The sequence below is a fragment of the Lytechinus variegatus genome, chromosome 3, assembly GCF_018143015.1.
Source record: "Lytechinus variegatus isolate NC3 chromosome 3, Lvar_3.0, whole genome shotgun sequence".
Taxonomy (NCBI): Eukaryota; Metazoa; Echinodermata; class Echinoidea; order Temnopleuroida; family Toxopneustidae; genus Lytechinus; species Lytechinus variegatus.
In genome coordinates this window covers 61,762,389-61,776,368 of record NC_054742.1, presented here as the reverse complement: position 1 = coordinate 61,776,368, position 13,980 = coordinate 61,762,389, and the positions used below count along the sequence as shown (strand labels likewise).

At 37.2% G+C, this 13,980-nt stretch overlaps 1 protein-coding gene across 1 annotated transcript; it reads right to left on the bottom strand.

Annotated features, from left to right (window-relative positions):
- Positions 1 to 6,948: 6,948 nt before the first annotated feature.
- LOC121412254 (dopamine D2-like receptor) lies at positions 6,949 to 9,258 on the bottom strand. The gene has a single exon (XM_041605156.1). The coding sequence runs from the start codon at positions 8,876 to 8,878 to the stop codon at positions 7,019 to 7,021; it is 1,860 nt and encodes a 619-aa protein (XP_041461090.1). The 5' UTR covers positions 8,879 to 9,258; the 3' UTR covers positions 6,949 to 7,018.
- Between the last annotated feature and the right edge of the window lie 4,722 nt (positions 9,259 to 13,980).

The following is a 13,980-nucleotide window of genomic DNA, read 5'->3' as shown; positions in this document are numbered from 1 at the left end:
TAAAGGGAATTACGAAACGAAATCGAGTTTTTTATGCTAAAGTTAAAAAAACAGCACTAAAAGGAATAACACGGGGACAATTTATAGAAAACAAGCAATTGACATATTCTACAGTTCATTGTGGTTTTGTTATCAAGTCAGAATTGAGATTGATGTGTTCCCATTTTATTGAAAATAATTGACCTTTGAAAAACAAGTTCCTTGTCAAATTAACAATCACTTAAAGGTGCGATGGAGTTAATAAGACGAAATAGAAATTATTCAGGTTACATGACATGGCGTACCGATTGAGGATAAGACATCTTTTTTAGCAGGAGGGGCATTTCAAAGATTGGTTTTACTCGGGGGGGGGGGGGGGGTAAATTAAACCCTGCTAAACAATGTAACACACTGTGTTGACTTTGTGTTCAAAGTGCGTTCAGAGTGTATGTTCACAGTGTTTCAAAATGCGTTCACAGTGTTTCAAAGTGCTTTCACAGTGTATGTTCACAGTGTTTCAAAGTGCGTTCACACTGTATGTTCACAGTGTTTCAAAGTGCGTTCACAGTGTTTCAAAGTGCTTTCACAGTGTATGTTTACGTTGTGTTCACAGTACGCTTACATTGTATGACCCCGCGCATCAGTGTGGAATACGGTTAAAATTCGTAATTCCGTCCATTCGTTCTTCCCCAAATAAAAGAAGAATTTTCAGCTCAATATACTGCTATCACCCCTATCGCACGAAAATCGATTGAGGCACCATGTCGCTTTAGATAATATAGAAGATCTACAGTAGCTGCAGATATTATTGATAGCCAGTGTTATATACATGGATGGCAGCGAGCTTGAAAACTTTATGTTCTTTATACATCTTGTACAAATCGTCTGGAAAATGTTAATATTCCTTTCAATTCAATTCAATTTAGTTCAAATACGCATTTATTTTCTTTCATTTTCACAAGATATCAATTTACTATACAATCCATACAAAATCATTTATCATAAAAGACTAAATATACAAAGGATTTACTAACAGAGGAATTATCAAATAATCCTTGGCATCAACCTTAAGTATGTTGTATGATGGGGGGACCTAAAGCTACGCACTTTGTTTTCAATAAAAACTATCCCAATTTTAATATTTCAACAAATTTTACTTCACTAATTTGTGTCAAACATTCTCAAGATCATTAACCAAAAAGAAAATATCGCAAAATTCACTAATACGAAAATCCCACCGTGTTTTCCGAACACCTCTTGATTTTGCCGCCCGACGTAGAAGGGGTCCTAAAGCTACGCACTCGATTTATCGTGCAAAAAATAGTATTTCTTGTGACTCAATTTCTAAAATATTTCAAATTATTATAGGATAAAATGAAATTAAAGCGAATATAACTCCAAAAGTTGATGGTTTAATTTCTCTGCATTTAGAGACTTACTGCAGCCTCTGTAGGTAAAATTGAATAGGAATCATTCGTCTTTCTGCAGCGCAGTCACAGTTAAGTTCCACACACAGAGTGCGCATTTGCAATAAAAACTGCATGCGCGATGAGTGGTGCGTAGCTTTAGGACCCGCGCAGCTTTATTTATACCGTGTTTACACATGACTCGGCTCGAGTGTTGAATCCTCAAGCAGGGTCGAACGCTGCGAAGAGGGCATGCTGTGATCGCGTTTATACGTACATATAAAAGGCGAGTTCAACACGGCTCGCGGATCTCGAACGGAAGAAGAATTATGACGTCGCAAATTAAAGGCGGGAAATTCACCGCCGGAATCAAATCTTGTCCGTGCGAACAACAACAATGCAAAAGTGAAAGCGCGCGCAGTGACCTAGGTCAAGAGGGTTCGACACGACTTTCTGTTTATGATGGGGTGTCCAAACTTCGCGCACTTTTCAAAAATATTCATCAGGCTTAATTTTGTCCACAAATTATTCATAATTTATACAAAACCAATTCAAGAAATAGTAACCACATTGACGGCAAGATCATAAACTATAAAATCATGGACGAAAATGTAAAGTAGGTCACGGGGTTACGCCGGTATCGCGATCTCAAAATTCTATTCCGATCGGCGAATGCGGGCTGTGCTGGAAAACCGTTCAGAAAAGTGTGACCTAACTTCGCGCACCAAAGCTTTTGTGGAGATTTAAACAAAGACTCAAGCTCAAAAAGTGAAATATTTATATCAGATTGATGGCAAAATGCTATGGAATTGGTTAGTACCACATTTAACTCACATTTCTTAGGATTTCTGCTTGTAAAATGGTGATATCGTGATGCTTGTTGCTTTCTTCAAAACGGGCGCTAACGGTGACAAATTTGCCGATCTTTTGCCAATATTTTCATGAATACTGGACTAATCCTAAAGAAACTTTCAGCGAAGGGTAATTTTAGGTCGCTTTTCACATTGATGATGTCAGATTTTAAGGATATTGGCTAGTTTTGGAGATAATGACCATCCGCGAAGTTTGGACACGCGCGAAGTTTGGACTCACTGCCATACACACGAAAAAATTGCCGAGTCTGACTCGGCTCGCGGGTTGAAACCTACGATTTTGGCGGATCAAAAAAGCCGTGCTCGACACGGCTCGCGGATCACAGTGATCGCGTTTACACAGCATAAAATTGCCGTGTTCGACACGGCTCGCGTGTCGAACCCCCGAGCCGTGTCCCTGTGTAATCACGGTATTTGTCACCTATATTAAATGGTAATTTATGCCTAGGTCACATTGACTGCAAAAGTATGATAATAATAGATGCATAATAATTAGAATGAAGTTTTTTTCATCTCCTGTTTTCCATTACATGCATTTTTTCCTTTAAATTATTTGATAATTTGAATGGTAGCCAGACCACTTCTTTTTTATCATTTTTTTTACCGTTGAGGATTCATGTGTGTGGCTATGTTTTTATTGAGAATCCATTGATTGCGTGTGGGAGTGTCTTACGTGTGACTGAGGATAAGGTACAATGAGAATGGGAAGTAGAATGAGGGGTGCAGAGAGGGGGGGGGGGGGGGGGGTGAGAGAGAGGGGGTTTGAGTTAAAGAACAAGTCCACCCCAACAAAAAGTTGATTTGAATAAAAAGAGAAAAATCCAACAAGCATATACGCTGAAAATTTCATCAAAATCGGATGTAAAATGAGAAAGTTATGATATTTTTAAAGAGGGTGGATAGTTTTGGAGATTCTCAAAAAAGCGTTTGTCTTCATTTCACTTCATTTATGAATAATATGATTGTGTTTGCCCTAAAAATGATATAACATGAAGCACAAGGACAGAAATTCTGTTTTGATGGTGAAATTAATCGATTTTATAAAAACACGGGTATCCCCACGGGGTTTTTTTTTCGTCGGCTCGGCGTGCCGCGGCGGTTTGTATTTGAATTCCTACGTAGCTCCCTCCAGGAGAATGAGTTTATTTCTCAGTCTTTATATCGAAATTTGACATTTTCAAGAAGCAATTTTGTCTATTTCACTTCCAGTTGTTACCAGTAATTGCTATTCAATGGTAAAGACTCATGCAACATTTAACCTTTACCAACACTATCCACGAGCTTTAAGTTTCGCTTTATTTCACAAAACAATTGTATGCACATCCTGGTTGGTATGCAAATGAGGGAACTGATGGCATCACTCACTCACTATTTCTTTTGTCCTGTTTGTATTTTATTGTATGAAATACAATAGATCATAATTTTCTCCTCAATGTCCTGTGGAACAAAGTTTTATTTCTCCTTGGACATGTGGAATTACCATTGTTTAACATTTTATTGTTCAGTCGCGTTGGTCCTCATTGTCAAACTGTAAAAATTGAAATATTGTATAATTCAAACAATAAAAAACAAAAGAAATAGTGAGTGAGTGACATCATCGATTCTCTCATTTGCATGTGACTTAATAGAACATTTTGTGAAAAATAAGCGAAACTTTAAAATGCCATAACTTTCTAATTTTAGATCTGATTTTGATGAAATTTTCAGCATTATGCTTGTCTGATTTTTCTATATCAATTCAAATCAACATTTTTCTGAGGTGGACTTGATCTTTAAAGAGAGTGCGTGTCTTGTCCACATAGGCCCGAATTCACAAAAGTGGTTTGAAAACCCACGGTTGAGTCCATGTTTGATGCAGATTTCCTTATAAATTACGCTTAATTTAGCGCGTATCTGGCGCGTGTATGAAAAATGACCCATTCTGATGCGCGCTTTTGACACAGTGCGCCAAATTTACGCCTGTTACCATGGTTAGATACGCTATTTTATTCATGAGTCCTCTGTTTGAAGAGTGGACTCATGAATAAAAACAGTGGACTCATGAATAAAATAGCGTACCTTACATTGGTAACAGGCGTCGATTTGGCGCACTGTGACAAGAGCGCGCATCAGAATTGTAATTTTTTATACACTCGCCAGATACGCGCTAAATTAAGCGTAATTTATGCAGGAAATCTGCATAAATCATGGACTCAACCGTGGGTTTTTCAAAACCACCTTTGTGAATTCGGGCCTTAGTGTTCTGTCCTAATCCAATACAATGTTATATCTGGAAATGTTTTTTTTTATGTATATGTGTTTCAACAGGACATCGATGAAAAACAGCGCTGCTCAATCGAATGTTTCTTTTTATTCCTGTGTAAATGAATAAATAAATAACTCATAACTATATTGTATGTATTCATGTAACCCTTTTTCACTCCAGTGGCGTACCGTGGGTCAAGGCATGAGGGGCACCAGCAAAAATTTTGAGTCACTAAGTAGGCGTGCGAAGAGTGCCTAATTGCCAGATATACTGACTAATAGAGATTTTAAGGACTGTGCCATTAAACGCATATATGTATCTCACTGATCAAATAAAGCAAGCGCGAGCTAAAATTTTTTGATATTCAGACCTAAAAAAGGGACATTGTAAGCAAATCATTAAAATCATTGTATGGACCTGTCTCATTAAACGATGGGAACGCGAAGGGCGACCTGAAATTTGTGAATATTTCTTAGGAGCTCATGGAGAGCATACATCTCACCATATTCATCTATTGAGATTGCCAAGCGTTTGCTGATTTTGTATGAATTACACCTAAACACGAGCTTTGTTGTAGTCATTGTACTAATGAACATGATACGTATCTCACTAATCAAATATTGCGAGCGCGAGCTGAAAATTTTTCATATTCACACCTAAAAAAATTTCTAAGGCTTGTTTGTAGGAATTCCTTAAGACCAAACCTATTCCACTAATCAAATGATGCGAGCGTGAAGCACGAGCTGAAAATTGTTCATATTCAGAGCAGAAATAAAGGAAACATTTTAAGGACTGTTTTTAGGAATTCGGGGAGAGCAGAAAGCTCTTACTAATCCACTTATGCGAACGCGTAGCACAGACTGGAAATATTTTTATATTCAGACCTTTAAGGGGGCAATCATTTTAAGTAGTCCTGAAAAAGAAGCATATGCCACAACATAAAACAATAATAACTCGAAGTGCGAGGAAAAATATTTGGTGTATATTGACTTGAAAACAGATCATGTAAGCACCAGGAATAATGAACACATAAGCCCTAAGCAAATTATGTTTCATAGAGTAATGAAGACAAATATTTCTTAAGTAATATAATATATATATAAATATAAATAATATAACATAATATACTATACAATAATTTATACTTTCCTCATTACGTTTCTCTTTTGTTTCTCCCTTTTTTCCTTTTCTGTCGTTTTTTTTTTGACCAGCCGATGGGGGGGGGGACGTGCTCCCCCGTAGTTACGCCACTGACCATTCTGTACTTATAAGATATTGCATTTCTGTCAGAAAATGATACGAATTTTTCTAAATCAACTCATCTTGTGTTGAGTCTAGGCCTAGGGTTAGGCATCATGCAATATCATAATATCATTGGAATTGCCCTGTCGTCTCCCCAGCATCTACACCAGAGGGTTACACTTCGTAATTCCGAAGGTTCTTAATTCCGAACCACGTAAATTGCCTATACCTCAATGTTCGTTAATCCGAAAACGTAAAAAGGGTTCGTTAATCCGAATATTTGTGGCGTTATTCCGAAGGTTCGATAATCCGAAAACGAAATAACGTTCGATGTTCCGAAGGTTCGTTAATCCGAAAACGAAATAAGGTTCGTTGTTCCGAATTAGGTTCGTTAGTCCGTAAACGAAATTAGGTTCGTTAATCATTACGTTTTCGGACTAACGAACCTTCTGAATTACGAACCTCATTTCGATTTCGGATTAACGAACATTCGGAACTACAAACCTCATTTCGTTTTCGGACTAACGAACCTTCGGAATTACGAACCTTCGGATATACGAACCTTCGGAATGACGAACCTTCGGAATATCCGAACCTTCGGAATAACGAAGCTTCGGAATTACAAATGTATGCGACACCAGAGTCTTACGAAGATCGAACCTTGAACAATATTTCAGCAGCTCTAAAGCTAGCCTGATATATCTTTGTGGGTTTGCCGAGGTAAAGGTATACCCTTACCCTACTCTCGCTAAATCTTACGGCCTTCCAGAAAAAAAAATGAAGCACTTCATTTCGTCATCGTGTTCTTTCATTTCCCCTCTGCTATGCACCAATTATCTAAATGTCATCTCGCGGACTACAAATAATCGAGATCAATTACCAGCATGATAGGTAGGATTTGTAAGATATTGTGACAATCAATTTAATTTAACATTTTGACCACCCATAACACGCTAATTAGCACTGGTGATATTCATTTCATGCAGCCGTTTTAATAATAATAATAATAATAATGATATAGGGTATTCATATTGCGCACATATCCACCTTGTTAGGTCTCAAGGCGCTCCTATATTACCCGGCTAAGCTAGGCGTTCAGAGCGCACACAGCAGCTTCTTAAGGAGTTACTTCCTACCGGTACCCATTTACCTCACCTGGGTTGAGTGCAGCACATATTACGCCATGGCTGGGATTCGAACCCACGACCCTCTGTTTCAAAGTCCGGAGACTAATCCACTGGGCCACAATGCTCCACAAATTCAATCAGTTTAAGTCATCTGTGGCATATCTTCTTTAGGAGTCGTTTAAACTCGTTCCTATATGCCGTGTTAATGAATGTATAGATGATAGGATTAATAACAGCGCTCAGAAACGAAACGGACAGAAACAAAATTTTGACTTCTACCGGAAGATCCTTGGTGATGTCAACGTAAGTTACGATATTCATAGGAAACCAACAGATAATAAAAGCAGCGATAATGAACAATGCCCTTTTGGCGGTCTTTGCTTCGATTTTTCGTCTTCCTCTTTCTCTTGATCTCGGGTTCATCATACAGACGTCACCACAAATCTTTGTTGATAGTTCTTGTGTCACCACTGTAGAATCTTGGATGGAACTGGAAGCGCCCACTAGGATTTCACTGGCTAGCCATACTCTATTCTTATTGGTCAAACCGCCCTTTCCCTCAACCGATGAGGCAGTTTCTGGGGGAACATCTTGAAGAACATGACGAGATGCTCCGTTGTCTTGGACATCTTCACCTTGGATCAGGGAATTTAAGCTTTTCTCTGAAATGGAGTTGTCTCCCATTTTCGTCGCATGCTCAGCCACCCGCGGTTCACTCCTTTTAATGTTAAACACTGGCGTATCCTCAAGCTTTTCGCACTTGAGATATTGACTATCATCAGATTTATCAGTCCCACACTCTGTATTTGCCCGACACTTGCTGACAATTGTGTCCTGTTCAGAATCATTTATTTCTGTATTCATATCATTGTTGGTTTCTAATGATGATAAAGAACACTTCCGAGTTTCTCTATTATCTGCCGCTTCACTCGAGAAGTGAACAGCTTTGTCTAACACTTGATCATCCAGCAGTATGGAAGGTCCATGATCATGGTCTACAGACTCGTGAGGCATTAAGTTGTTTTCTGTATCAGTCACACCATGCTTTGTAGATGTGTTGTCTGCTATTTCAGGCACAGACATGTTTCTTGTGTTTTGTCTTTCAGTTGATTCTAGGGATTCTAGGGAGCTACTACCCTGCAGGAGATCGTGCCTCGACAATCCTATAGAGCTATTTCCATCAATTGGTGCAACAACATTCGATTTCATGCCTGCTCTGAATCCGCAAATATTACAGCAGGTAAATGCCAAAGTTCTCTTGTTGGCAGTAATGTCTGAACGGCTCCGTTCAAGTGATGAACCACTTTTTTCTTTAACATGTTTCCTGACAGTTCGGAATATCATGGCGTAAAAGGTTATGACTACAATGAACGATACCGTACCAAGTGGGCCTAGGAGGTACATGTCAACTAAGTTTGTTGGTGTCCCAGGATGTAAACTACAAGGACATAATTCATAAATTGGCGAAGAATGCAGATAGATTGCCGCTATGGAAATGGACACACTTATTAACCATGATATTACTACTGCTGCGAGGACACGCTCTTTGGTACCTTTGCGCTTCAGTGGGTGAACTATAGCCGCATACCGCTGAGCGCTTATCGACGATAACGTGATCTGCTGAACTGCGCTGCAAACGAACCGCAACCAGCCCTGCAAAACACACAAAGACCGCGGCATAACTGCTTGGTGTGACACCAACGACTGAATGACGAGCGTAAAGAGTAGCGGTGTGAAAAGGAAACTAGCTAACAGATCAGCAGCAGCCAAGTTCAACAAAAGAGCATTGTTTGCAGTTCGTAAGGAACGACAGGTATACATACTGACGCAAACAAGAACGTTTCCTAGAACGCCTGCAGACATTATCACCATCATGATTAATAAAGAGATTATTAAAGTCCACGGATATCTTATTGGTTGGCAATTCCATTCTCCCTGGCTGGTTTGGTTGTTAAACTCTGACATAGTATACTCTAGCCAAGCTAATGATTCCTCTAACATCCCCATTCTCTTATGAAACTTCTACATCCCAAAGCTTCAACGTGGTACAGGCCATGAAGAAAACTCCTTAAACATAACAAGCTCATCCATCAGTCATCACCCCGACGTTATATCAGAAAAATTGATCCAGTAAATGAATATCCAGTCACTAGATGTGAAGCAGTTACTGCATGCAAGGAAATCCAATCTTCCTTCATAAAAGTGTGTAAACAAATCAATACATCAATAATCGCGGGGTCATTTTCCTCTCACAAGTCTTTCTAAGAAATACTTACTGAATGGTTAGTGAATTAGTATTTCGTTAACAACCGTAAAAGAGAGAGAGGGAGAGATTGGAGAAAGAGTGAGTGCGATGGCAAATTAAAGTGCCCTCTTTAGCGGCGATATATGATGATTAGTGAAATGAAAGCGTATCCCTTAACAATATCCAAATGAAATACTATACTCCAAAAGGAAAAAAAAGGCGAAATGGTGCGTAATATCCGTAGGGTTATCCATGTGCATCAACGAGGCGTACACCACAATTGATTCTCCCATCATTGTATTTATAAAAATATATAGATATATCAATTGTACCGTCTCGTCGTTGGTAAATGATTCATAACGTATCATTGAAAATAGAAATAAGTCCTTACGTTGGACCGCGAATCTTTATACAAGAAAGGCATCCGCCGTCTTCTGGATACGCCGCGCGCGATGTGTCGCGAATGAGAGGGTTCTGAACTCAAATGAGCAAGGGTGGGTAGATGTTTGCTATTGCTGCATGAATTAGCTGTTTCCGGTTAAGTGATGTCGTTCGTTTCCCGCCTCCTCCCAACAACGTGAAGAATGGATGAAATAGAGAAAAATGACATTTAGCTTTCTCAGCCATTCCCATCACGGAGTAATTCAATCACCTGAACTTCTCCCTATATAAGCAGTAGATCATATCGTTTGATAACGAAAAATAAGTGACCACCATAATTATGATAGTACATGTATTATTCAGGGACGTACATCTATTATTCAGGGACTTTTTTTTGTTATCATGATCTCGATTTTGTCGTTGTTCAATTGCCTATATAATCGAAAATTGCTCCAAACTGAATTGTTATTGATTATTAAAGAATATAACAAAGATACCGACTACAGCTGCAGTATAATTGATTCTTCATATTTTGTTTATTCTTGTTTAATAAACAAATCTTTTCCGTCTTTCCATCATCATCCCTCCATAGAAGCACGCATACACTCAAATACACAATACACGTTCTTATCCCTTACTCTCGTCCCCTTTCTTAATTCATCCTCACCCCCCCCCCCCCCCCCCCCCCTCCACACATAAGTCTCTATTTCGCATTTGCACTTATATGATATTAAAAATTAATGCTTTACTGGGTGACGTGCATTGGGAAAATATTGCTCTGCGAACTAGATCACAATGCACCATGATTGTCATTTTTTTTCCAATTACATTTTTGATGATTGCAATATTATTATTACAGAAAATGGATCATCTGGAAGTCACAGGCAGGCTTGCAATCGAATTCCTAATTAGTTTAGCCTGATTATTTTTCAAACCGCATAATTGTCAGAAAAAAATGAAATGCGGAGGAAAATTCGGATAAAACTGGGAAAAAGATGAAGAGTTGTTCTACTCTCAGCTGCGAACTAATGAAGATATTGTTTCCATTGAGCATGCTGAGACTAAAATGAGTTTAGCGACAGGCATGAAGATCCTTCGTGAAATTACGTGATCAAATCATGCTTGCTAACGAAGCTTATTAATTTTGAATTTTATGGACATAAAATATATCGCATGGATGGTTAAAATTGGTTTGTTTGTTGTTGCTGGTTTTTTTTTTTTAGATAATCCTTATATGTGTATATCATGACACCAAAGACGCTTTACATGCTGAATTATTTTTAGGGGATAAAAATGACAATTGTTTCCATGTTATTTTCTTCAATTCATGATATCCATATTTCACCAATTATCCTTATTATCATCATACCTAGATTTTATCCAAGAATTATTGCTTTTTATTAGCTTATCTAATTTGAAGATAGGGGAGAAAACTAATTATTACGATTGTTGAATTTAATTGTACGAATGTGCAAAATTGCAACATCAGCGCTCAAAGGATTAAATATGGAACTATATTGAAAAAGAAATATTTCCTTATATCACTTTGATTTCCTTAAAAACCGATCAGGGCGATTCCATACGTGTCGTGTGGGACATTTTGACAACAATTTATAGTTTCTTAGCCGAATGCTTGAGCAATAAAATATTCTCTTTTTTTGTCAATGATAAAGCCATGGTGGGAAGTCATGTGAAAAACTATAATAACCAACACAAAAAAATGATTAAATAGGTGAAAATGCTGTGTGTCTTACGGAACGCAGAAAATGTCCCTTACGACACGCAACATGTTAAGCTCTAATTCACCTATGGACAACATACTTTTGTTGGTTGTCAGTTTTTTTGCATGTCTACCCAGAAGTACATTAATAATACAGCAAAACAAAATGAAGTTCTTCGTTCGTTTGGACAGCAGGCTGAAAAATGATGTGAAAATGGCTGATTTTTCTAGCATGGAATCGCCCATCATGAAACCCTACTTATTACCCTTCATCCTGATTATCATTGTTAACGACGCCTGTATCATCTCCTTCTCAACCCACAGTCCCTTTGCCTCTCTCTTGTTTCCAAGTTCCCTTGAAGTTACGTCTCTTTTTTTTCTTAGTTCTATTTTCGGTTTTTATTGTTTTTCATGAAATTGCTTTTATTTTTTACTACATTTTGTTATGTATTGCCAAATGTTATCTAATTTCTCTCTCTATTATATTTGAATATCGTATAATGCACAGACATAAATAGGTCACTCGCAGCTGCACGTTGAAGATTGATTTTACGATGGTAATTCAATTATCACGTTCAGTCATACAAGCAGCCCTCTCAGACATCCTTCGTTACATAAAAACTAAAATTCCCCGTTATGTAAAAAGAGTAATATCTGTTATGCACTGGAACGCCCATACCTTCCTTCTCATTAAAGGGGAAGTTCACCCTGACAAAACGTTTATTGTAAAAATAGCAGAAAAAATAATAAAAAATATTGCCGAAGGTTTGAGAAAAATTCATCAAATAATTAAAAAGTTATTAGAATTTCAGTTATTTGATTTGTGACGTCATATGCGAGCAGCATTCGTACATAGCGAATGGTAAAAAATCAAAGAAATGTAATTTTCTCAGAAAATTGAAAATGGTTTTCACTGTACCTTTTACATATCAATAGACAAATCATTTCACACCCAATCATGAATAGAAAACAAAATTAAGTCATCAGGAACCATACAAAAGTTGAAATTCATGCATTTTATATTACATAACACATGGTGCAGCTGCTCGTTTATGACGTCACAAATCCAAAACTTTGAACTCTAATAACTTTCTTACTTTCCAACGGATTTTCCTCAAACCTTCACCAATATTTTTTACTAATTTTTCTGCTATTTTTACAACAAAGTTTTTTTCAGGGTGAACTTCCCCTTTAAGGAGCTTCGGTTTGAAGCTCCTTGTTCTTATGCAAAGGTATTTTTCATCAACATGTCAGATCATACATAGAGTGACGTATATAGAGACATAATAATTCAAGGTTGTTTAGTATTGTTTTCATGATTAAAAAAATCATGAGCGAGGAGAGGAAGCCGGTTAATAATCGCCACTTTTCATTTTCTGTGATCATTCGGCGTACAAAAAGCTAAATTTGGTTATAGTATAGACATTTGGGAACATTAAAAATTCTATAATTGAAAACTAAAAGTACTACGTGTTATGGAGGGATATCTGCTCTCCCCCCCCAAAAAAAAAAAAGAAAAAAGAAATTATATATATAGCCCTGAATTTGACCGCGATTGACAAATAAAATTTAGATATCCATTTTGTCGTTTATCTAATTTTTACTTATTTCAACAATCCTCGGACCCTCACTTGAGCTTTCATTAAACTAGAGATATCAGTATATCAAATAGGTATAATGCAATCAGGATTAGCTGGCATAATCATAATCGATGAATATTAGATAAATATTGGGTTACTTGAGAGATTGAAAGAAGGAAAATAAGAAAAAAAATCGGAAATAGTTGACAATATCAGCAACGGAAACAGATTGATCATGTAATCAATTTATCAATAGCTCATGGATATCTTACGATGCATTTCAAGGGAGTTGTGTGGTAAAAGTATCTCCATCGTTCTTGTACCTCTAAATGAACTTAATTATTGTCTTGTCTTTCCGTTTATGCCAACAATGATCAAAGTGTTGTTTATCATGGCAAAGTTTTAAAAAGTTAACTTGAACTTGTCTGCAATGTCCTTCTGCACTGTTGATATATTGATTTTTGTTCTTTAAGATAACAGAGACATTGCTGTCGATGCCCTTTACCTGCTGACCCATGCATGTCCATGAAAGATCTCACAGGATGAGGAGAAAATTAAAGGTCAAGTCCACAACAGAAAAATGTTAATTTGAATAAAAAGAGAAAATCAAACGAGCATAATGATTAAAATTTCATCGAAATCGGATATAAAATAAGAAAGTGATGGTATTTCAAAGTTTCACTTATTTTTCACAAAACAGTGATATGCACAACTCAGTGTTTTGTGAAATTAAGCAAAATTTTAAAATGTAAACTTTTTCATTTTACATCCGATTTTGACGAAATTTTCAGTGTTATGCATGTTGGATTTTTCTATTTTTATTCAAATCAACTTTCTGTTGAGGTGGATTTGTCTTTTAAATCAAATACTGAAAGAAAGCACGACATGATAAGTGTCTACACCTGTGCGGACATAGTCGTAAATAGGATGAATTTCTGCCTAACTTCCCTCGTTACAAGTTCAAGGACAAGTCCACCCCAACCAAAAGTTGATTTGAATAACAAGAGCAAATCCAACAAACATAACACCGAAAATCCCATCAAAATCTGATGTAAAATAAGAAAGTTAAGACATTTTTAAAGTTTCGCTTAATTCCACAAAACGGTTATATGCACATCCTGGTCAGTATGCAAATGAGACTGATGACATCACTCACTCACTATTTATTTTGTATTTTATGATA

Excerpts from the sequence above, each read along its gene's own strand:
- LOC121412254 (XM_041605156.1), bottom strand. The coding sequence starts at position 8,878 with ATGGGGATGTTAGAGGAATCATTAGCTTGGCTAGAGTATACTATGTCA.